Source organism: Galleria mellonella, unplaced genomic scaffold (genome assembly GCF_026898425.1).
Source record: "Galleria mellonella isolate WM207_F2 unplaced genomic scaffold, CSIRO_AGI_GalMel_v1 utg116, whole genome shotgun sequence".
Lineage (NCBI taxonomy): Eukaryota > Metazoa > Arthropoda > Insecta > Lepidoptera > Pyralidae > Galleria > Galleria mellonella.
This window is the reverse complement of record NW_026441978.1, coordinates 3,280,393-3,306,025: the sequence shown is the minus strand read 5'-3', so window position 1 is coordinate 3,306,025 and position 25,633 is coordinate 3,280,393. Positions and strand designations below refer to the sequence as shown.

The 25,633-nt window shown below is 35.5% G+C and overlaps 2 protein-coding genes across 2 annotated transcripts in view; one reads left to right on the top strand and one right to left on the bottom strand.

Annotated features, from left to right (window-relative positions):
• Positions 1 to 485: 485 nt before the first annotated feature.
• Positions 486 to 12,767, bottom strand: LOC113519255 (histone H2A deubiquitinase MYSM1-like). The gene is made up of 10 exons (XM_052894638.1): positions 12,637 to 12,767; positions 12,274 to 12,372; positions 11,592 to 11,694; positions 10,658 to 11,299; positions 10,380 to 10,577; positions 9,597 to 9,749; positions 9,044 to 9,260; positions 8,405 to 8,618; positions 2,422 to 2,641; positions 486 to 1,715 (listed from the first exon to the last, which is right to left on the bottom strand). The coding sequence occupies exons 1-10, from the start codon at positions 12,711 to 12,713 to the stop codon at positions 1,614 to 1,616; spliced, it is 2,025 nt and encodes a 674-aa protein (XP_052750598.1). The 5' UTR covers positions 12,714 to 12,767; the 3' UTR covers positions 486 to 1,613.
• An 835-nt stretch (positions 12,768 to 13,602) lies between these two features.
• LOC113519256 (uncharacterized) overlaps positions 13,603 to 25,633 on the top strand; it is a 32,264-nt gene continuing 20,233 nt past the window's right edge. Inside the window, exons 1-6 of the mRNA XM_052894078.1 lie at positions 13,603 to 13,632; positions 13,876 to 14,003; positions 14,774 to 14,879; positions 16,385 to 16,609; positions 17,793 to 17,993; positions 20,814 to 21,008. Of these exons, the coding sequence (XP_052750038.1) occupies positions 13,618 to 13,632; positions 13,876 to 14,003; positions 14,774 to 14,879; positions 16,385 to 16,609; positions 17,793 to 17,993; positions 20,814 to 21,008 (870 nt within the window). The 5' untranslated portion in view covers positions 13,603 to 13,617. The remainder of the gene's footprint in view (positions 13,633 to 13,875; positions 14,004 to 14,773; positions 14,880 to 16,384; positions 16,610 to 17,792; positions 17,994 to 20,813; positions 21,009 to 25,633) is intronic.

The following is a 25,633-nucleotide window of genomic DNA, read 5'->3' as shown; positions in this document are numbered from 1 at the left end:
ATTAATAATGACAGTTTCCAGGGGAAACCGCGTGAAGGTCGACCTGGTTAGGTATATTGCTAGTAATGAGATTTTTAGTCTCCATTACTAAAAATCCCTTTCCCCCCTATTTGTAGGAGTAAAAGTACCCTGTTGACTTAATAGGTACGCCTGCGTTTGCAAGGCACCAGTGAAGGACGATAGGCGAGAAAGAAAAGGCAGGTTAGTTAGCCTATCGTGATGAATTCACTTGGAATAGAACATGATAATTTCCAGGGGGAACCGCGAGGTCAACCTGACAGGGTGGATTGTTAGCAACGGGTTTACTAATCCGAAACCTGATATTATAGGCCTCTAAATTCTGATACCTTAATGTTGTAGGCCTAAGTTTATCATCAGGTGAGTCGTATGGACAACATACGGTTGTCATTCTTATAGAATGTGTTGTATCTATTTTCTCTTGTTTATACATATATAAATATAGGTACAAGTTACGAAAAAATAAATTGCGAAATGTTATAATTATTTTATTTACATTCTCATACCTTTACAATCTTATGTACACAATACATGGGCGTTGGCAGAATTGGAATTTTCTATAAAGAACTTAATGTTTGTGTTCAAAGATCAAGGTTTAACGAATTCACTCATAAAATTATTTAGTTAAGTAAAACACTAACGAAAGGGAGAGTTTAAAATAAACAATTATGTACACAAATTATATTATACATATTTAGCTCCATTGTTGTTATGAGCTTACAATTCTTTATTTTCTTCATCTTCGCGTATCTCGACGCATTATTGTCTTTTAGGCACAATTCCCTTAGTTTTATATATTAATCATTTATTATATATGTTACACAATGTAATTACATAATGGTACAAAAATTAAGTTATTCTCAAATAGCAGTCAAACTTGCCATACTTTCTTAAAATTAAAATAAATAAAATCTCCACCTATAAAATTTTGCATTCGACGCTAAACGCCTAGAAATTATGAAAAGACTATTTTGTACTTATTTCAATATTGCAATTGAATAAAGAAAAATTTATACGTATCAAACAATGCTTTGCTCACTTTTGAATCGATTCAATCTGTATGTTTTACGCTTCTAAGTTTCACTTTTAAAGAGGTTTGTTTATGTCCGCTAGAGAAAGAGAGAGAGAGAATAGTTTTAGTATTTTTTTTCTATCTCCACTTTCTTTTGTTTTATTAATTATTTTTAATATATTAAAATTGTAATTAGACTATGTCTGTGCATGGGTGATATTCAAGAAAAAATAATATTAGGGATCTTAATAAGACGAATAGAGACCAAAACAATATTTTTTTTAAATTTTGTTGTCTGCCTTATGTACTGTAATATGGTATGTATTCTGAATTACTGCCTTGCCAAACTAGACACTGACTTAGTTTAAAAGTTATTGGAAAAATATTAGTGAATGTGTGTTTAAAAAATAAAAACAAATCCAATATCACACATTAATTTCTCTTTTACGAAACAAAGCCACAATAAGTCGCATTCTTCTCGGATCCCACACGGAATTGGCCATTCCGTACCATTGCTTCCATCAACTAGTCAATATAAGCAATGATTACATAATTGAAAAACCAGCTAATTTTCAATTGCGTGTTATCTGAAGATGTCCCGGATGCCTTGTATCAGTCGTGTCACGACGGGGTCCTCGTCATCGTAGCCGGCGGAGCGCATGTGGTGGGATATACTTGAAATACACTGTTAGAGAAATTGACAATATTATTACATAAATTATATCAGAGGATGACTTTGTACAAAAGTCGTTTGCTTGGGCACCTCTGTCCCATTCCCCGTTCCTGTATATATAATTTTATTTATCTATACTCTGTTACTAAATATATTGTTACTGATAATTTATTACTTATTGTATTATTTTTGCGCCATATACGTTACGATTTGTATACAATCACTATGTTTAGGACACTTTCTCGTTTTAGGTTCTCAAAGTCGAAGAAGTCCTTTAAGGAAAAGTTTACCTGTATACATTTTTGTTATAACCTAATATTCATACTGTAAGTGAATTTACAGGGTACAGAGGCGCCTGAGTCCTCAAAAATAGCAACGCATGGGGGGTATCACGGGCGAAACAGTATACTCTGTTATGTCCATGGTACTGCTCATGTCTATAGGCGACGGTTACCACTTTCCATCAGGTGGGCCGTCAGCTTGTTTGTCATTCTAAGTTGTATAAAAAAAACTTTGTATTGTACCAATTTTGTTATGAAATAAATATTTTTCATTTTTTTCATTTAATTTTCAATAACTTGATATAATGTATAGGCGACGGTTACCACTTTTCATCAGGTGGGCCGTCAGCTTGTTTGCCATTTTAAGTTGCATAAAAAAACATTTTTTTTTTTTACAAAAGCATATAAATAAATAATTGAAGCAATATTTTACTTACCTTTTCGAGATAAGACATCTTTGCCTGAGGACAGATATCATTGGCTAAGTCGACCATGTACTGGCTGGGACTCGTATCTGTCTCATAGCACAGGATTGTGATGATCTCTTCGAGGTAGGCCGGCAGGTTATCCAGGGTGAGGTCTGGAACCAGTTTCACGCTGAGCTGGTATCCCACCGGGTTGTTCTCGTCACCCTCGTCTTCCTCTACGCGAATGCAACTGTAAAAAATTTAAATATATATTTAATTCACGGATCACATCGTTCATGAAATATGGACTGTTGAGTTTTAAACTTGAGCATTAAAATCGAGCTGAAATAAAGATTAACTCATTTATTCATAAAAATTATAACCATCTACAAATCTATTGTAACTGTTTTGTCATTTTTTTTTCAAATTTGGAATTTAATGTAAAAGAAGAAGACAAAACAGTTCAATAGCTAATTATAGCTATTGAACTGAACTGAAACTATTAAGGTTTTATGAATATTTATATTTTTTTATGAATAAGGGGGTAAGTAGACAGCAAGATGCATTTATATCGGAAGTGAGTGATATAAATCTATAAATACATTATAAATGTAAAAGAAAAAAGAGAAATATTATGTGATGTATTATTAAATGTGTGAGAATGAAATGGTAACCCAGCCTGCGATATCGGTGTACGCTGGTGGGGCACTAGTGAGACATGATGAGGATAAAAGCAGGTCAGTTAGTTCATCATAACGAATATTGCAAAAACTAATGACTATGGTTTCCTTGAGATCAACCTGACGGACTATATTGCTAGAATGGGGTTTATTTCTTTTCCATATTAGTTGTATGAGAAAAAGAAACGTGAGTTAATCAGCTGTTAGAAATAGTACATTATTGCAGCGGCCAGCAACTGAGGCATTGATGGACGAACGTGCAAATGTGGACCGAGGTCGATAGGAGATAAGTGAGTCCATCAATGCCTAGTTGTGGCCAAGGCTTGTATAGTACTTTTCTCAAACAATGCGCGGAAATCAAAAACACAATTTTACTTTTTAAGTTCAATGACGAACAACGAACAATAATAATTTTTCACGCGCCATAATGTTCCTTTGTTTTCTTTTTCAATAAACAGCTTTCTATTTGCAAGCCAGTTCGAAATGTAAATAAAACCTTGTATTAGTTACCTCCTTGGTAGCCATGTATCGAGTTAAAAGGTCATTCCATTTTTAAATTACAGGACAGATATGAGTTTACATAGTAATTTATTTGGCCGCAAAACACGACAGATATAGATTTTCATACAACTTTTGCCGGCCGCTGCCCGCATGTATCTGGCCAGTACGGCAATTTTGATTTATTTCTAATTTAGTCGTGTGGAGTTGCTGGCCCTCCAATCGACCGCGTCCCCAGGTGGTGGATAGGGGAACGCCCCCCAGATATGGGAGGTACTAGGGAAATCAAATACCTAGCGCGAACCAAAACCAGCAGGCATGGGCATGCCTCTAGTCCTGTAAGATGTGGCCTAAGGGATCTCACCCCGACAGAAAAGACGAAGCTGTGGACCAGCAAAACCTTACATGAAATGGCGGAATACAAAACAAACATACCCCAGGAGGGTACCACAATTTGTGGAGAATCCCTCTCTGAACAATGTTTCTCGGAACAGAGTTCAGGCTGCCCCTCGGATTCTGGGGGGGGCAAATCTCGCCCTAATGTATTAACTACACAAAATAAGGAAACGAGTGATCCTAAACCCAACGTCGCTCAGCAAAAATTTCATAGAGGAATGTTCTTAAACAGACCCAGATCAAACTCATTCAGCGGACTCTTGACTTCATCTGAAGCTGAGGTAGTCGAAGATAACCCTGCAAACAAAAAAATTGAGAATACATCACTTCATACAGAAAGAATTGTTATAAACGAATCAATTAACACACAAAACTGGCAAGAAGTGATTAATCGTAAAAGATTAAGAAATAGTCCTGAAGCAATGATACGAAATCAAAAACAAATGAAGCTGAGTAATTACTGGCTATCAAGTCCAATACCAACTTCAAATAGCTTTTCTGAACTAGAAAATACCAATCAATCAAAAATCACAGAGCAGACAACACAAAAAGTAGTTAGACCTCCACCTCTTTTTGTTGACAGAGTCAGTAATATCCAGCCCCTTACAAAAATGTTAGAAAATGTAGCAACTGGTGACTATGAAATTAAAATATTACAGGGAGAACGTGTGAAAATCCAAGCAAAATCCCCAGAGTCTTACTCTATTATATATAAAGAACTGAAAAACAGAAACACCGAGTTTTTCACTTACCAACCAAAGCAAGAGAGGAGCTTTAGAGTGGTACTTAAACGTATCCACCCTTCAACGGATATTGAAGAATAAAAACACGCCTTGGAAGAGCAGCATCATAAACCTACTAATATCTGGAATATAAAAAATAGTAAAACAAAAATACCACTACCCATGTTCTACATAGATTTACAACCCAGTCCTAACAACAAAGACATTTATAATATAAAGTTTCTACTCAACTGTTGTGTTCAGTTTGAACCACCAAGACCTAAACGTGTAATCCCCCAATGTTCCAACTGTCAGCAATATGGGCATACACAAAAATTCTGTCATAGACAACCTAAATGTGTCAAATGTGCAGGATCCCACCACACATCTAACTGTTCTAGAAAGGAACGTTCGGATAAAGTAAAATGTATACTTTGTGAAGGAAACCATCCTGCCAATTACAAAGGTTGTATCGTATATAAAGAACTACAAAAGATCAAATATCAGCCTCCTAATATCAAAATACCTCGAACATACAAACCAGATTCAACTATCAGGCCAAATCAGACATACAATGACTCAGGAAAATCATCATATGCATCGGCTTCCAAATCAACATCAAAACCCACCATAAATGATAACCCCACAAACTCCGAACATCACATGTCAGACACCCTCCGCATCTTTAATGAATCAATACAGGCACTTATGAGCCAAATGCTGAAAATGACCCAAATGCTAGCAGAAATCATGTCAAGATTGCCGTTACATTCACTGCACTAAAAATATGTGTCTGGAATGCTAATGGCCTGTCAAACCACTCAAATGAGTTAAAATTTTTTCTTAAAATTAACAAGATTGATATTATGTTAATCTCCGAAACCCACTTCACATCCAAGAGCTTTTTCGAAATCCCAGATTACACTTTATACCATACTATGCATCCACATGGCAAAGCTCATGGTGGCTCAGCTGTTATGATAAAAAGCAATATCAAACACTATCAGTCTCAGTCATATTGTAAGGACTACATCCAAGCAACCAGTGTAGTAGTTTGCGATTGGATCAGCAACCTGACAGTATCGGCGCTTTACTGCCCTCCAAAGCACACTATCAAAAATCAACATTTTGATGATTATTTCAAAACACTTGGAAGTCGTTTCATAGCTGCTGGCGATTACAACGCTAAACACACGTTTTGGGGCTCCAGACTTACCTTGCCTAGGGGCCGAGAACTTCTCAAATGCGTGCAGGCAAGGTCTATGAATGTGATCTCATCTGGTCAACCTACATATTGGCCTACAGACAAAGGGAAAATACCGGATATTATTGACTTCTGCATCACCAAAGGTATAGCAAAACCCAACATATCCTGTTATAGTTGTTGGGACCTATCATCGGATCATTCTCCTATCTTACTAGAAGTCACAACTAGGGTCAAAGAAACCAGTAAAAAATGCACGTTACACAACCAAAAAACTAATTGGCTTCTCTTTCGGGATTTTGTGAGTGTAGCATTTGCTGCACCAATTTCACTCCAAACAGAAAACGATATCATAAATGCCGTTGAATATTTTAACACTACCATTCAAAATGCTGCATGGAATTCGACTCCATTAAGCCAATATAAATCTGCCGACCAACAAATACCATCAAAAATTCAGGATAAAATCAAAGACAAACGAGAAATTAGAAAATTGTGGCAAAAAAGTAGATGCCCTAAATTAAAAAAGCACCTAAACAAAAAAGTAAAGGAGCTTAAGCGCATATTAGAACAAGACCGTAATTCAGGAATTCAAGCATATCTCGAAAGTCTTGACGCTACTAAAGCTACAGATTATTCCCTATGGAAAGCTACCAAAAAAATCAAACGGCCGATACAAATTTCACATCCACTCAGAAAAGCAGATAACAGTTGGGCCCGTAGTGACGAAGAAAAAGCTAACACGTTTTCGAAGCATCTATTAAATGTTTTCCAACCTCATCCTTATGAAGGTCTACCAGAACACGAGACCAAGGTAAAGGAATTTTTGAACTCTCCAGATCAGGATTTTATTACACCAGAAAAATTCACGAAAAAGGAGGTTAAAAATGTAATCCAAAGAGCTAATCCTAAAAAATCACCAGGCTACGACCTAATTACTAATAAGATTTTACAAGAATTGCCCGACTCTGGTTTGACGCTACTCACAGCAATTTATAACGCAATTACCAGACTACACTTTATTCCGCCCCAGTGGAAGGTTGCACAAATAATTATGTTACTAAAGCCGGACAAACAACCTGAAGACCCAAAATCATACAGACCGATTAGCCTTCTTCCAGTACCTGCAAAAATTTATGAGTCCCTGCTATCACAGAGAATGTTACCAATAGTAGAACAACACAAACTGATACCAGAGCATCAATTCGGTTTCCGTCGTAAACATGCCACGATAGATCAGATCCACAGGCTATTAAATGTAATAGACAAGTCTTTTGAAGCTAAGAAATATTGCATTAGTGCTTTTCTCGACATTTCACAAGCATTCGATAGAGTGTGGCATGATGGTCTATTATTTAAATTGAAAACCTTACTACCCAACTACATCTACAAAATTCTGAAATCCTTCATACAAGACAGGCACTTTTTAGTCCAACAAGGCTAGGCATTATCAGGTCTCTGTCCTATCAATGCAGGAGTCCCACAAGGTAGCGTACTGGGGCCAATACTTTATCTAATATACACGTCTGACCTACCTACTTCAAAAAATGTCACCACTGGAACATTTGCAGATGATACTGCCATATTAGCATCCCACGAAGATCCATCAATTGCGACGCAGATCCTGCAAACGGCTTTAGATAACATTTCATCCTGGCTAAAAAAGTGGAGAATAAGAGCTAATGAATCAAAATCGGTTAATGTTACCTTCACACTAAAAAAGGTATTTGCCCCCCAGTGAAGCTTAACAATGTAGAAATCCCTCAAGCAGACAATGTAAGATATTTAGGTCTGTACCTGGATAGACGACTTACCTGGCAAAAACATATAATGACCAAACGCAAACAATTGGGTTTACAAATGCGAAAGCTTTACTGGTTATTAGGTCACCAGTCACAATTGTCTCTGAGCAATAAACTGCTTCTATACAAGACGGTACTAAAACCTATCTGGACCTATGGAATCCAGCTCTGGGGAACAGCGTCTCATTCCAATGTCGAGATTTTACAAAGATTCCAAAATAAAATGCTGAGAATAATAACTAATGCTCCTTGGTTTGTCACAAACGAGCAACTACATCATGACCTAAAAATTGGAACTGTTAGACAGGAAATACTACAATACACACAATCCTACAAGGAGAGGATAACAAAACACCCTAACAGACTGGCAAGAGATCTTATGGACGTAAATCACACAACTTGCAGACTGAAACGCAGAATGCCCCAAGACATGATTCTATAAAATAAAGTAGGATGCGACTAAAGTCGCATACTGAGCACGCCATTAAAGTATAAATCAAAAATACTATTTATTGTCCCAGCAAGGAGACAGATCGTAGTATATACAAAGACAAAAAAAAAAAAAAAAAATTCTAAGAAGATTGTCAAAATAATGCTCACATTTTCAAGCATGTTTGAGAAAAAAAAAATATGAGGTGACTGAACTATAGTTTAGGAAAAAGGGATCTCTTTTATTTGTTTGCTGGAGTAGCGCTATGAGTATGTGAGTACCGGTAGTGCGAGGCGGTGCGGCCGACGGGCCAGTGCTGCGAGGTGATGAGCGCGAGGAAGGGCGGGCCGCGCTCGAGCGCACGCTGCAGGCGGCGCTGCGTGTTCAGGTCGCGCGCCGACGGCGCCGCCGCCCAGCGCGGGTGCGAGTGGTGCCAGCCCGCCGCGCCGCCGCCGCCGCCCGCGCCCAGCGCCGCCGCCGCCGCCGCCGCCGACACTGCCGCGCCACGCTCGTCAACTTCACTACTTCACAGCCTTAATCATCTACTCTAGTGTCATACGACTTTTGGCATCGTGGTCAAACGATATATAGAGAAGAGCGACATATATGCAGTGGTATGGAAATTATTTTAATTTTCCACAACGCCACCACGGATATAACGAGACTGAGGATTTGTATAAGTCTAAAGCAATTTTATACAATTGCAGATATATTTAAAAAAAAAAAAAAATTATTGAAAAATAACTAAAAATATATTTGTGCCACCAAATTACTTTGTAAACGAATTTTCTTCTGTTTTACTCCTCATATTTAAACTTATTAAAATTTTTAGATGACTTGTACATTTACGTGACAGTGGTGAATTGTAGATATTCGTATATTAAATACCCAGTAAGCTTCGATTATCTTATTTCATATACCGGGATCCATATCACAGTGTGTGAGTTCGGCAGAGGCGGCTGCGGGTCGGTACGAGACCACGGTGACGGTGTGCAGTGCGTCGTCGGCGGGCACGGACGGCGCGGCCGGCGCGGGCGGCGCGGCGCCGAGCAGCCCCATGACCTCGGCGCGGGACGTGTGCGCGTGCGCGTCCATACTGATCAGCGCCGATACGTACATGCGCACGCGGAATGGAGCCTACACACATGTTTAGTAATAAATGCTGAGTATTCATTAGTTTTTTATGCAATGTTATATAACAAAAAATTTACAATGGAAATTAGCGACTGGTTATTGTTAACATAATTCCACAGAACTAAGGTATAATATAATATTAATGCATTTTCACTGCTATTCCCTTAGAAATTAAATAAAGTCATGCAGGAACTTCTAAATGGGAACAGGGCAAAAATATCAACATAGTAAAATTGTGCATAGACAAAAATACAGTTAAAGGGATTTAATTGTATTTTCGAAAAATTGCAAATAATGTAGATATAAGTACAATTCAATATAAACGCGTTTAATACACACCGGCTTGTCAGCATTGTAGACGCGGCAAGGAAGCAACGGTATGGGCTGCTGCTGAGGCCGCGGCGGTCGACGCGGCCTCCGGCGCGGCTCAGTACCCACCGCTACAAGGTCGCCGGCCTCCGTGTGCATTATTGTGTAGCCGCCGTCTCCCGCCTATACGACATGCAACAGTTAACACAATCATCATTATCAGCATATCAACTATTGACCATAATATAGGACTCTCCCAGTAATTGCCACACTTGGCAGGTGAGTTGCCAACAAAAATGTTGAGTGAGTTGTCGCAGTTAGGCTTTGGTGAGGTTTTAAAAGGATGCTGCTGCCCAATCCTCGACCATTAAGTTTCCTTAGGCACCTCTTATAACACCCATGGGAAAAAAGGGATGGCCCATTCTATGTCAAGACCACATGGAACGACAATAACAAATTTTGAATCTGATATACAATATAAAACACTCTACAAGTTGATAGCAAGAAAATAAATTTTTGCAGCCAAGAACTTTGCCATCTAGGCTATGTTTTGTGTAGCATCCATTAAGTCATGCAGTGATGAAGTACAAATTATGATTTTTTCTATATGATTACTAAATTTGGATTTTTTTAAAATAATTTAAAAAAAATCCAAATAATTTAAAATAAATATTTTTTTTTTTTAATATTTTGGTTTGAATTTTGAATAGCAAATTTGCTGATCATCACCATGAAAATGTTTATCATTCATGATCATTCATTATTATTAATAAAGATATATTAATATCATTATTATTAAAGTTTTAAACATACCAGATTCATAATTTTTTTCTGCCTCTTTGGCATTGGTTCAAAGTTACTGAGAGGCACAGCTATTGGTGCCTCATCAACCAATTTCGACTCAGTTTCATCAGTTTTTGTTTTATTTTTGATTGAATTATCATTATCACTATCTATATCTACTTCTATATCACTTTCTGGATCAGAGTCTTTCTTTTTCTCAATTTTTATCTGCAAAAACAATATGTAACTTATTAAAGAGAATTGGAAAATAAGTATATACTGTTTTATTACACCTAAAATATCCTTACCACTTGCTCCCCTTCTGACAAGGGCAAAGCCTGCCCTGAACCTAAAATTATTTGCATTCTGGGACTCTTTGTATTATCTTCTGATAAATTAGAATCTTTCCTTTGTCTCCCTTGAGGTGATTTTATGAGATCCTTAGATTTATTTCTCTGTTTGTTTTTATCACTGCCAGATATTTTCCTTCTATGATTACCCATTTTCTTACCAACTTTTGCCTTCTGATACTTTTCAATATTTTGTGATACAATATCTGTTAAGTCCATATCAGACCCTATAGATTCAGTTGAACCTAACATCAAGTCGTCTTCATAGAATATCTCTTTGGGGTCTATATCCACTGTACCAATTTTTGCATTGTGTAACACATCTGGTTTTAATAAACTGTTTTTTGATTTGATATATTTCTTTTTTGGAATTTTTAATTTTGCATTTGGTTCGATGGCATCAATGATATTTGGAGTGTCATCTGTCACTATTTCCTCCTGAACCACTGATGGTACACCGTCAGGTTCTTCACTCTCCAACACAAATGTTGGGGTATCAAGAAGAATACCGTATTCTGCATCAATTAAAGCTTGAATTTCTACCTCAGTCTTTGTTTTCAATGTTTGTGATATTTTACTGATATTTCTGCCATATTTTGCCTGAAAATGTATGCAGCCATTATATTAAAACTTTAAATAGTAAATATCTCTTTACATAATAATAGATAAATTAACTGTTTACATCTATTTCTCCTGTCCACACAATACAGTTTTATATAGGTTCTATCTCTAGGTCACTATCATTTAGATTTTTTTCAAAGATTTCCAAGTACAATTTCCAACTTTGAGAAGCTGGACTGGGTAGCTAATATGTATGGATAGGTGTATATGGTAAATTATTATATGGTGCAGAGTCAAATAGCAATTTTATTATAAAATTCTTTTATCCTACCATTTCTTTCTCTAATGTGTCTCTCTCAGCTGCCGTCCATGCTGTGTAGATATCAGTAGTGTCTCTTTCTAATGAACTACTTGATGTAGTTTTTGTTCCCTCCCTGAAAGTTATAACAAGTTATTGTATGAACATAACAACATAATTTCATTTAATAATTGTTTGAATTCTATCAATTATATAATATTATTCAAAATATTTGTACTTTGTTCCACTATATTTATTAAAATGTTTTTAATATTTATGCATGTAATTGGTTATGAAACTTTATCTTCAAACATATCTTTGATATAACATGTTCCATTAAGAAGTCATAACACAAACAGTAAATATTGTTTTCATATGAAAATAAAGATTTAAATTATACTTAGGTATATAATAAAACATATTAGAAATGTTCTTGGATGTAGACACTGGGAATAAATAATGAATTTTGTCCATTTTAAATTGTAGTAACTGCATGATTACATAATTGTTTCTGTTTCATGATATACAGATCATTCCTAAAGTCCATATAGGTCTGTTCTATTTATATATTATAATAATTTATTAAATAAGTTATCTCTGCACAGTTATTACAGTTACCAATATTGTGTATCATATAAATTGAGTCCTAAAGGGATTCGATATTTTCCAGTTTGTTCTTTAGTATCTATATGATATTTTTGATTCTTAAGCTTACCTATGTGAACCTTTATTCTGGATATCATACCAGTTGGTAGCAGTAGAGTCAAGAAGCCACTGTGGGTGCACTGTATCCTCGCGATTAGAACAAGAAGGGCTATAAGATTAATTAAAGCAAATATCAAACTATAATTATTTTTGCTGAGAATATTCAATTTCACAAAATTATATTATAAGATTTTAAAATGAAAGTGAATTCCGAAAAGCCCCGTAATTCAAGAAAAAACAATTTTTAATAAGAAATTATTGTCAACAAACAATGTCAACATAACCAAATAAGCTGAGAACAATTAACACCAAAATAATATAAACAATTATTTTAGTAGCGACTGTGTGTTAACAAATAATAAAGTATACATACATTCCTTGACTATTTTGAGCAAAACAAGAATTAAAAGAGAAATCTCCTAAGACGTCAATCTCATCGTCGTCCGCCATTTTATATTATATTTTTTTATAAACACAGCACAGACCACAACAATAGACTTGCACCACAGATAATGAAAATTATAACAATAGGTTATACTTTACTAATAAGTAATTATTCATATTATAAAAATCGATTAGTAAATCAGAAATATATTAATTATTGTATCTTAATAATTTTACTAATCAATGTTACCAATAGGTGGTAGTATATAGAAAAACAGAAAAATACTGTTGAATATCTGATAAATAGATTATAAATATCAACTATTACTAATTTTTACTGCATATACTAAAATAGCAAAAAGTCTTATCATGCTGACAATCGACTACGTTCGTACCAACTCGTATATAAACAACTACTAATAAATTAATTTGGCGATAAGAAAGCCACTATAGTAAATGAATAAAATTAATAGTAATATAATACAACGAGTTATTCAATTGAATGCTTAGTAGTCATATTAGTAAATTAGCGTATCGCTAATCTAAGTCTTTGCCTTAATGGTGCTTGAATTCGAATGATTTCATTATTCAAATAATTAGTAGGTATTTATTAATTTCATAATTCAATTACCAAATTAGTAATATAGTATATTTTGTGTACGAGTGACTTTATTAATTAGTAACAACAAATTTTACCTAATCGTCTACTACTAAGTCTGTTTTCTGTTCCCTCTTATACCTTTTTCCACTATTATAACAATAGGTGTACAATAGATGGCAACAAAAAAAATTCGTAGTCAGATAAAATTAGTAGTAAGGAGTAATATTAGTAGTCGAACGATTTGATTGGATTAATCCATGGATGTACTCAATCGAATAACTAATATTCTCAGTAGTAAAGTCGATCATCGCTAATCTTTACACTGTTTCTATAATCTGTGCTCAATTTTTGCTTCTCTGTATTGCTACAATGAAGTATTTTGCAGTTAGTATCTGTGAAGAGTGTTCATATGACTATAGTCAACAGTTATCTTAATATAAATTAACTTGTATATATTTGGTTATATACTCTTGGCATTTGGGTATATAATTCTATTTGTTAAACTATTTTAGTCCGAATTGGTTGAACAATTTTGTTAGTCTTGTCCACCAGTGAATTTATTATTAATATTAATTATTATAAATTAGTTAAATACCTAAATATTTATTAAGTTATTTCATATTTTAGTCACGTATTCACGATCGAATCTTCTGTATAGATACTACAATGAACATAGTACGAAAACTTTGTAATATATCGTCACCGGGAATTTCTAGAAACTTTTCTGCTTCTTCAACAAATAATGCTAGTTTCTCGTAAGTATTATTTTTTATAATATGTACCTATATATAGCTCTAGGCAATGAGATTAATTATGTACGATTGTGAAACAGGGATCACATAATAAAAAATAAAAGAAGAGCATAAAATTCATTATTTAAAAAGATGAAATGTAGAAATCCTTTCTTTAGTCAGTTAAAATAATAATCAAACAAAATAATACCATTTTCATAAATAATTAATATACAAATTAAGTTGTATGTTATCATAAATAGATAGAAGGCAAAAAGATTTAGCCAGTGGGTTTGTTTATGTGGATGCGTGTTCACCCATGAATGTTAAATTTAAAATTTTCTACAATTTTAACAAATTAATTATTTATTAAGAAACAACTTATTTTAATGTTTATAAATTATTTAAATCTAAAGATAATTTTAATTAAGAGAAGTAAACTGAATGTTCCATTATTAATCTAGTCAGTGCATTACACCAATTATTTATCTATCAACTTAAAAATGTACCATACAGTACTTTTAAATATCTTTGGTAAAGGAACTTATGTCAATTCTTCATTTATGACAAATATTATGATAATATTTTACATAGGAATTTAATTACAGCCCAATATATATACTTAAATATATTTTTTATTATTTTTCCACCAATTCATCTAATCATTTGCAGATTTGCAGGTAGAAAATTGCACATGAATGTTTTTTGTAACTTTATAGTATTTACAATAAAATGTGAATGTGTAATAAATTTAAAATTATACTCTGTGACTAAGCTTTTTGTTTCTCTTCTAGATGTAAATTGCTAGTCGTTGGTGGAGGTTCTGGGGGCTGCACTATTGCAGCCAAATTTGCCCGGAGACTCAAAAAGGATGCTGTCATAGTTCTGGAACCCAGTGGAGTAAGTTTGTTTTTTTTATAGTGTATGGAGGTATAACACTGGAGGCTTCATAAATGACAATATATGAAAGGCAAAAGGGTCATCACCTTATATTCTATAATGTCCATGCTGTTATTCATGTATTTAACTATTATCACTTTTCATCAGTTGGGCTGTCAGCTTGTTTGCCATTTTAAATATTATAAAAACTTTAACTAAGTTGGTAGACAGTGTAGGTACACTTTTTGTTTTAATGTGTTTGTGAGTCTCATATAAGTTTAATTAAGAAAGCTTTCTAGAACAGTGGAACTAATAATGGAAGAAATTTCTGTTTGTAGTCAGGCAAAGTATGAAAATATATATAAAAGTGTAAAATTTTAAACTAATAACAATAATGAAGATATTGAGAATTTGAAGAAACAAGAAAGTATGATTATTTATTTTGTTAGACTTTTAGTAACAGGTATATATATATATATATATATATATGATTATATCTACACAGTTTGAAATTATCACCTGTTACTGTAGTGCAATACTAACAATAGATAATAAATATTGTTGATAGGCAACAAGATTGCACTTTGTTGCTATTAGAAGGTTACATGGCTGTAATTTGTCCTCTACTGGAAGTAGCATTATGTGTTATCAATCATATATTTTGTATTATTAATAAGTTATAATTTATATATAAAGATAAAGGCTTCCACCATTCAGTTTTATTTACCTCCAAAGGTGTATGTAAGGAGGCGGGCACTCCAGAATTGTCTGGTGCTACCCTACCCAGGATGCTGTGTGTTGGTATTGTAAGAGGTGACTAAGGAATCTTAATGGTCGAGCGATGGGCAGCAAATTAAGATAACAACAGAAAATAGTTGATATGTCTTTCTTAAGGAGGGTGGAAATAATCTTAAATATGTCAGTATCTGTCTTACAAGAGACTTGGTGTAATATAATATTCTGCACCGCCTATCCTTCTCAAACCGTTAATCTCATCCTTCCTATGATTTTATCATCTTAACAATGGTAATAATGATGATTGCATTCAGAAGAAAGTTATAAGTTATTTGCACCCATTAAGTTCCAGTGATCGAAGTTGTATTCCTATCTTGCATTTACCTATATCAGTGTTTTTCGAAGTGTGGGTCGCGAATCTTTGGGAGGTCCCAAGCCTACAAGCCTACAAGGGGGTCGTGGAAGGTGGCGAAGCAGTGAAAAATCAACAGTTCCGTAAATACATCGATTACATGTCTGTTTTAGATACTTTATTATGTATTATTTATTTTATTCAGGCCTAACTATGAATATAAATACAACTATACGGATTTTATAATTACGCTATAATAAAATTCATACACATTTGAAACAATAAAGGGTAGAGGGTCGCAAGATATCTTTATATATTAAGGGATCATAAGATATATTTTTATATAATAAGGGGGTCGCGTTATGGAAAAGATTGAAAAGAACTGACCTATACGATATCGCCATATTATTATTTATTTATTTTAAATTTTATTTTATAGGATCACTACTATCAACCCCTGTTCACGCTAGTTGGCGCTGGTGTGACCAGAGTGTCGGACACGCGTAGATTAGAACAGAGTGTGTTACCAGCTAATGCGAAATGGATAAGGGATGCTGCGGATTGTATTGACCCAGAAAAGGGGTTTGTGAAGACGAAAGAAGGTCACGTCATAAATTACGAGTACATAGTGATAGCTGTGGGCTTACAAAATGATTATCGCCAGGTAAGTCCATTTCGCTGTTATTTTTATTCATGTAAATAATACGTTTCATCTTTGTACAGAATCTGCATCCAGTATTTTATTTATTTGATATTACTCATATTTTTTGCATATTTAGAGGCTGTACAATGACTGGACGCACAAGGAAAAATCTTATAATAAATTAATATAATTTATATTGTTATAAATTACCTACTTATCTCCTCACTGAGGTATTATAAATATATTAACAACAGAATGCCAAATATTCGGATTCCAACAGGTCCTTCCACGTTTACAAGTATATAAAGATCTTTCATCAAACTGTGTCTTAGATAAGGACTTATGTTTAAAAATGGATGTACACTTTATTTTTTAATCTCTTACAAACCATAATTGTTATTGAATATAAATAGTTATTTTTTTTAAACTCGCAATAAATCTCACGAGATAAAGTTTTGTATATAATTTGCTGAGTCTTCGAAACTATTATATATTTTATAAGTATGTTTATATATCTTCTAGTTTTTATATTATATTATTATATATTTTCTAGTTTTTAGGACACAGCTGTTATTGTTCTCTGTAACACAGAGTGAACTAGTCACCCACGGCACAAGTACTTCTAATGTGGAGACTAGGTCACTAGTTTATTGATGTTTCAATTTATATGCAGTAATATTTAAATAAAATAAAAAATATTCGCACTTTATTTGAGCTTAAACGAAGTATGCGTATGTTATACTATATTGTCATTGTGTTTTTTTATTAAAACATTATTATATGTAAATTAATAGTTTATTTTAAAGGGATATGATATAATATGTAAATGTAAATAGTAATTGAAGAAATTAATATTATTATTGTACATAAAAAAAATATACATAATGTTAAGAAGGGAGGAAAAGAAAAAATAAAAATTTGTGTTCTTTTAATGGAATAGTAACCCCACCCGCGTTATCAGTATACACCGGTGGGGTACCATTGAAGGATGATAGGTGAGAATGAAGTAGGTCAGTTAGCCCATTGTGATGAATTCAAGAAGAATTGTTCACGATGGTTTCCAGGGGGAACCACGTGGAGGTCGACCTAATAAGGCATTTTGCTAGCAATGAGGCTGTCAAATTCCATTGCTAACAATCCCTTTCCTCCCTAATAATTTGTGTTGGACATAGAAGTAATGTATACAAATATTGAACACTTTTAGGTTCCTGGTCTCAGTGAAGCCCTGGATGATGAAAACAGCGGTGTGTCAACAATATATGCACCGGAGTACTGCGGGAACACTTGGAGAGACCTGCAGAGGTTCAAGGGTGGGGATGCTATATTTACATATCCCGATTCCTTGATTAAGTGTCCCGGTGCTCCTCAGAAAATTGCTTATTTAGCTGAATCCTACTTCACCAAGGTTGGTACAAACGGAGATATTAAATTATACTATGTATAGCGCGTGGATTTTCTCGCATTAATTTTGATAAAAAAATAATGTCTATCTACGGATATATACCCAAATTTAATTGAAATCTGAATAGATTTCTGTTTCTGCCTTTTACTGTTATTATGTGAAGCAGTTGTGTTTGCATGGCTGTGTTTCGGTTTGAAGGGTGGGATATGGCGTGAATTTACTGGGTACAGAGGAATAACACCTGAGTCCTCAGGAATGGCAACGCATGGGGGTATCATGAGCGAAACAGTATACTCTGTTATGTCCATGGTACTGCTCATGTCTATAGGCGACGGGTACCACTTTCCATCAGGTGGGCCGTCAGCTTGTTTGCCATTCTAAGTTGTATAAAAAAAAATGCATTTTTTAGACTCCTATATTGCTTGACAGCTGTATGCGCTGTGTTAGTAATCTAAAATTGATTTATAATAAGTCATTGTTCCGCTAATGTTGTAGGTATAATGGTATAATAAACTGTAATATAATAGCCATTTGTTTGATATTCCTTTGTGAAATATTATTGTTATATATTTTAATGTATAAAGAAAAGAACTCTCATGCTATTGATAAATACGAGGTTTGTCCGGAAAGTACGTATAAAAGTTTTTTAAAAATTTTATTTTACAATTATTCAGGTAAATCAATTTTATCCCCTTCAAAGTACTCCCCCTGTGACATAATGCACTTGTGCCAACGCCGTTTCCACTGTGAGAAGGCTCCTTGAAAGTCCTCTGGTTGTAGGTTTCTCAGCTGCCCCGTCGTAGCTTTTTTTATCTCATTTATGTCCCCCAAATGCCGCCCCCGAAGTACCAATTTGGTTTTTGGGAACAAGAAGAAGTCACACGGGGCCAAATCCGGCGAATAGGGGGTGTTCGGTCACCGTAATGGAATTTTTACTCAAAAACTCACGGACAACAAGAGAGGTGTGGGCAGGGGCATTGTCGTGGTGAAGAATCCAACGCCCCTCTCGCGCCAATTCTGGACGAACTCGTGCCACACGAGCTTTGAGGCGTCTGAGCACATCGACGTAGAATTTTCCATCAACTGTCTGGCCTGGAGGGACGAATTCGTCGGAATGTGAAGTGGAAGGACGTCCTGAACGTGGGTCATCTTGAACGCTTTCTCGGCCCTCTCTGAATCTTTTTAGCCACTTGTGGACGGTTGGTTCCTTCACAGCATCATCCCCATAAACTGTTCTGAGATCGGCAAAAATTTCACGGCCATTCTTGCCGAGTTTCGAGAGAAACTTGATTACGACGCGCTGCTCTTCAACGGAAGCGGGCTCCATGCCGACGGGGTTTCGTTAAGAGGTAACTTCACAGATGGCGTGACAAGCCAGTTCGCACCGCACGGCGGTCAGACCAGAACTGAAGCATTGTTAGGGACATAAGGAAGGGGTCCTGCGCTTACCTGGCCTCCCCACTCCTCTTTCTCGCATTCCAGAACACTTTTATACGAACTTTCCGGACAGACCTCGTACAGTCTCTTGAATTCACCACTCGCATCTTTCTTGCAAATTTTGCCATTTATATTTGCATAACGTGCTATGTTACGCCATCTGTCGACGATGTAAATCACTAAATCGTTATATATATTTTATATAGTTTAATTATGTAAACTATATATTTATAAGTTTTTATCGCGTCATCAGGGATATGCTGATGACGAGATATATCATGATGTTTTCTGATATAATATCTTTAACGCATCAGTATCTGTATCAAGGACTATAAATGAATAAATTATTATTTATTCATTTAGCTATTTTTTTTTATTTTGACCTGTTTCATCTCCTATCGCCACATATCAGGCATATTTTTTCTTCTTATTGGTATAGAAAACATAATGTTTCTAAAGTTATATATTTGCAAAGTTTTATTAAAATCAGTTAACCGGTTTCGGAAATTAGCGTGAATGTACAATGGGACATGAAATTTTTATATATTTTTATATTAAGATATGTAATTAAGTAATATAAACTAATACTAAAAAATATCTCGGCTTTTATCTATACATTTGATTTTTTTAAGATATTTAGAATAGAAATAAGGCCATCGCTAATAAATACGGATTACATCGTGGGCATCACAGAATACACTGTAAACTACAATGAAAACAGGCCAGTTAGCCCATCATGATGAATTCATCAGGAATTGACCATGATAGTTTCAAGGGGGAACCGCGAGGAGGTCGACCTGGTTGGGTATATTGCTAGCAATGGGATTCTCAGTGTCCATTACTAATAATCCCTTTCCCCCTGGCTTTAACTAAGAAACTAATGGACAAGGAATGGGCAGCAGCATCGTTCTTAAAATATCACTAAAAGCTAACTGCGGTTGTCAAACCGCCTATATTTGACAGTGGGTAGTTAACAGTTTTTTTTTTTAAATGGATGATAATGGAATGGTAGCCCCACCCGCGCTATCGGTATACACCGGCGGGGCACCAGTGAAGAATGATAGGTGAGGATGAAGTAGGTCAGTTAGCCCATCGTGACGAATTCAACGAGAATTATTCACGATGGTTTCCAGGGGGAACCACGTGGAGGTCGACCTAATAAGGTATATTGCTAGCAATGGGGCTGTCAAACTCCATTGCTAATAATCCTTTTCCCCCCAGGGTAGTTAACAGTTAACATAATAATAATAAACCCAGTCCTTCAAACCAAAGACAACCTTGTAAGTAAGTTATTTAAGGTAAAAACACATGTGGCACAGATTTGTATACAATCTCCCTCCGGGTGAAGTTATCAACGTTTAACCGTCCAATGTTAATTTATTACAGACCAATGTCCGTTCAAAATCGAATGTGACCTTTAACACCTGTCTGCCAGTGATATTTGGTGTGAAGAAGTACGCCGATGCGCTACTGAAGGTCGTGGAACGGAAGCAGATCAAGGTCAACTACAGAACCGTGCTGAGAGAGGTCCGCCACGACAGGAAGGAGGCTGTGTTCGTCAACGCGGATGACAAGACGAAGGTATTATTTTTTATACAACTTAGAATGGCAAACAAGCTGACGGCTCACCTGATGGAAAGTGGTAACCGTCGCCTATAGACATGAGCAGTACCATGGACATAACAGAGTATACCGTTTCGCCCATGATACCCCCCATGCGTTGCCATTACTGAGGACTCAGATGTTATTCCTCTGTACCCAGTAAATTCACGCCATATCCCACCCTTCAAACCGAAACACAGCCATGCAAACACAACAGCTTCACGGTAGAAACATGAATGGGATTATTTTTATATTGATTATTATATCGGCTGTTAAGATGTAAAGCATATTTTTTTAATGGGTGATAATGGAATGGTAACCCCACCTGCGCTATGGGTATACACCGGCGGGACACCAGTGAGGAATGATACGTGAGGATAAAATAGGTCAGTTAGACCATCGTGACGAATTCAACAACTTCTCAACCGATTTAACAAATTTTTTCACCTATAGAAAGCTACCTTATAGCTAGCTTATATTATCAGCAAGTACAGATGGGCAAAGCACCGGGTTTAAACCCGGTGCTTTGGTAAAAACCCAATAAACACCCATAAACTCCCATAATCACCCAAAAAAATAGGTTTTTACGTATTTTTTTGAAAATATGTAAGTAATACCAATAAATTATTTTTATAAATTGTATTGATCAATTCTACAATATTAAATAAAACGTTAACTAATAATATTTCAGGAAATTTTAAAAATCTATATATAATAAAATGAAAGTAATTAATTTTCAGTGTTTTCATGTTGCAGTTGATCAACATGTTGGCCTTTTGCTTCCCGTAGATACTTTAAAATTTCTTCATAACACCTCGTTCGCACACATGGCCGTATATATTTAAATTCTTGAGCCACTAACAGTCCGAAATACTCATTTCTTTTATCCTCTTCTCCATAAATTAAGCATTTAGAACAGTTTGTTTCTTCTTTCAGTAAATTTTCTTTTACTTTATCCTCGTTTTTTTTCTTTGTTGCGACGACGCTGGGTAAATCATCTGGACACTGGGTCTCACTATCGCCAAATATATTTGGAGATCGGCTTCGGCTACGGCTTGGCAGACATTTTTTTCTTTCTACAATTTTAAATTAAATTTATTAGAATAAATGCTTCGAACACACGCGATCTAAGTACCTTTTGTGTTTATTATACCTTACCTACCTAGGTATAAAAAGAGTACTTACGTAGATTTTCTTTTATTAACTGTTTTATACGAAGATCTTGATCTCTCAAATTAGCATCCATTTTACTTCCAGTGATTATCAACTAAATTAATAATCCACAAAGTATTAAATAACGTTTTTATGAAATATTTAGCACAAAAACAATACCCTTTAAATATCGATCGTCAGTAACTGTGGCTGACTTACCTATATTCTAGCAAGCAGGACTGCCAGATGTGAAGGGGAAATCCCCAATAAATTGTTGCATGTGACTGATGATGTGAGCATGTTCGTTTCATAATAAAAATGTTGCCAGGTAACCAAAAAGTCGTATGTTTTTGTGCGAATTACGATCATAATCTTTACGATCGTACATTAAAAAATAGACAAATAATAGTATGAGTACGATTTAAATCGTATATCTGTCAACCCTGCTAGCAAGACAGCGACAAAATCACGTTGCATAACAATGTAGCCCAAGCTTATATCTTATGAAATATACGGAAGAGATACGGACTTAGAAAAAACAGAAATGTTGTTCTTTGTGGAAGTCATTGATGAAATTCTATGTATTTTAGCCCGCAAACTTTCTTCAAACAAAAACAGCGCCATCTAGTATCGAGTTCTGTAATTATCTCTTTGTTTATGGATTTGAAGTAAGACCGCCACGCATGCAATACATTATGACTGGGGATTCCCCTATTCGTCGACGCTGAATATGAGGCGACGACAATCACTGTCAAACGTGTTCACTATTACTCTGACTCTGGTAACGTGACTTCCTGGTAACGTGTTAGGTAGGAAAAGCAGTAAAAAAGTGCATATTAAGGGAGCAGATTTGAAATAATATTTATACTTAACAAGAAATACGAGGTTTGTCCGGAAAGTACGTATAAAAGTTTTTTAAAAATTTTATTTTACAATTATTCAGGTAAATCAATTTTATCCCCTTCAAAGTACTCCCCCTGTGACATAATGCACTTGTGCCAACGCCGTTTCCACTGTGAGAAGGCTCCTTGAAAGTCCTCTGGTTGTAGGTTTCTCAGCTGCCCCGTCGTAGCTTTTTTTATCTCATTTATGTCCCCCAAATGCCGCCCCCGAAGTACCAATTTGGTTTTTGGGAACAAGAAGAAGTCACACGGGGCCAAATCCGGCGAATAGGGGGGTGTTCGGTCACCGTAATGGAATTTTTACTCAAAAACTCACGGAACGATCTTGGCGCAAATTTTTTTCATTTGAAGTTCGTTTCTTAGAATTTCGTGGACCACGGTTTTGCCCAAATTAAGCTCTTCAGCCACCTGTCTGACCGTTAAACGACGGTCCCCATTAACACAAGTTCGAATTCTTTCCACGTTTTCGTCGGAATGTGAAGTGGAAGGACGTCCTGAACGTGGGTCATCTTGAACGCTTTCTCGGCCCTCTCTGAATCTTTTTAGCCACTTGTGTACGTTGGTTCCTTTACAGCATCATCCCCATAAACTGTTCTGAGATCGGCAAAAATTTCACGGCCATTCTTGCCGAGTTTCGAGAGAAACTTGATTACGACGCGCTGCTCTTCAACGAAAGCGGGCTCCATGCCGACGGGGTTTCGTTAAGAGGTAACTTCACAGATGGCGTGATAAGCCAGTTTGCACCGCACGGCGGTCAGACCAGAACTGAAGCATTGTTAGGGACATAAGGAAGGGGTCCTGCGCTTACCTGGCCTCCCCACTCCTCTTTCTCGCATTCCAGAACACTTTTATACGAACTTTCCGGACAGACCTCGTAATTAAAGGTAAGTGGATTTTTGAATGATACAATTATATCATGATCACTTAACAATTTTAACTTAAAATTAGATGTATTATTACAAGCTTTTATTTAGCTTGCGTTATGTAAATAAAAGTATGTAGGTATGTTCGTATGTTGATGCAATTATCCTCAATCCTCAACCGACTGGGATAAAATTTTCCATACACGTTTATTTTGGATGATAGTGCATAGTTAGCTGAGAGTCGTCATTGGATAATAATGGTGGATAGCCTAAGATGTGTACTAGATATTTATTTTTAACATAATATGCGTAAGTACCTAATCGAATTAAAGAAGTTGCTGAGAAAAATACAGAACAATACGATAATAAACTAGCGTCTGCGTTTAATCCTCCGAGGAGATGTAATTTTACAAAGGTTTTTTGTATTTATTTTATTATTTTTTTAATAAATTTATTGTAAATAACAAGAAATAATCATTGTAAAAAAATAGGCACTCTATTGTTGAATTTTCGTCAGACCAACTAATCATCGTTCATTTTTTTAGGTTCAATGGGGAGACCTAAAGATTTACGCATATGGGAGCACTACCGTACTTTACCAAACAAGTCTGTTTCTTGCAAGCTTTGTAATAAGGTCTACAAATTCAGTAATGCTGCCAAAATGCTTCAACATCTTATCACTTGTCCAAAATCTCCAGAAACATTAAAAGACTCTATGAAACTTATAAAAGATAGCTCGTCCAAAACCAAAATGTCTGGACTGTCAGAGATAGAGACAAATGATTCTTTTATAAGCCCCTCGTCGTCTGCTAACACTACAATAAATGCTGAGTTTCAAGACACCGATGATCATATAAAAACAGAATTAGCGAGAGCTATATTTGTAACAGGGACGCCATTATCGATGGTGCAACATCCTTTATGGATACAATTTTTCGAAAAATTGCAACCAAAATTTAAAATACCTTCACGTAAAGCTTTAGCGACAAAATACTTAGATAAAATATATAGAGAAATGCGTTTTGAGTTAAATGAGGAACTAAATGCTTGTAGTTACTTACACCTTCAGTGCGATGGCTGGTCTAATTTAAGAAATGAAGGAATAATAAACTTTCTTATATCAAAACCTCAACCTGCATACGTTAAAAGTTTGAATACAGAAAGTAATCCTCACACTAGTGAATACCTTAGCCAAGAAGTTGAAAAAGTAATGAAAGTGTATGGAGCAAATAAGTTTCTTGTACTTATTATTCTGCATATCAATGATATGTTACAGATAAGTAATATTCATTGCTATGCAGACGACAGTACAGGAGATACATTATATACCGGTCATGCAAAGATCTCGCGGGCACATACCGATGAGTGCCGGAATAGACTTGTGTCTGAAATCGAAACTTCACTCCATCAAGTTTCGATCTGGGGTGAACAAAATCTTGTCCAATTTAACCCCAAAAAGACACAAGTCTGCGCGTTTACCGCAAAAAAGACGCCGTTTGTCGTATCTCCTCACTTTCAGGGCACTTCCCTTGATAAAAAGTCGAGTCTAGGAATTCTGGGCGTTGATATATCTTGCGACGTCCAGTTTTGCGGTCATCTGGAGGAGAAGGCTAAGATAGCTTCCAAAAAGTTAGGAGTACTCAATAGGGTGAGACGATATTTCATGCCAGAACACCGCCTGAAATTA

Bases quoted from the DNA above. Each gene is read 5' to 3' on its own strand.
- LOC113519255 (XM_052894638.1), bottom strand. From the start codon at position 12,713: ATGGCGGACGACGATGAGATTGACGTCTTAGGAGATTTCTCTTTTAAT. The intron at 9,261-9,596 runs GTGTGTATTAAA...ACATGTGTGTAG, and splicing joins TCTACAATGCTGACAAGCCG to GCTCCATTCCGCGTGCGCAT. The intron at 2,642-8,404 runs GTACTCACATAC...AATTTTTTACAG, and splicing joins CGCACCGCCTCGCACTACCG to TTGCATTCGCGTAGAGGAAG.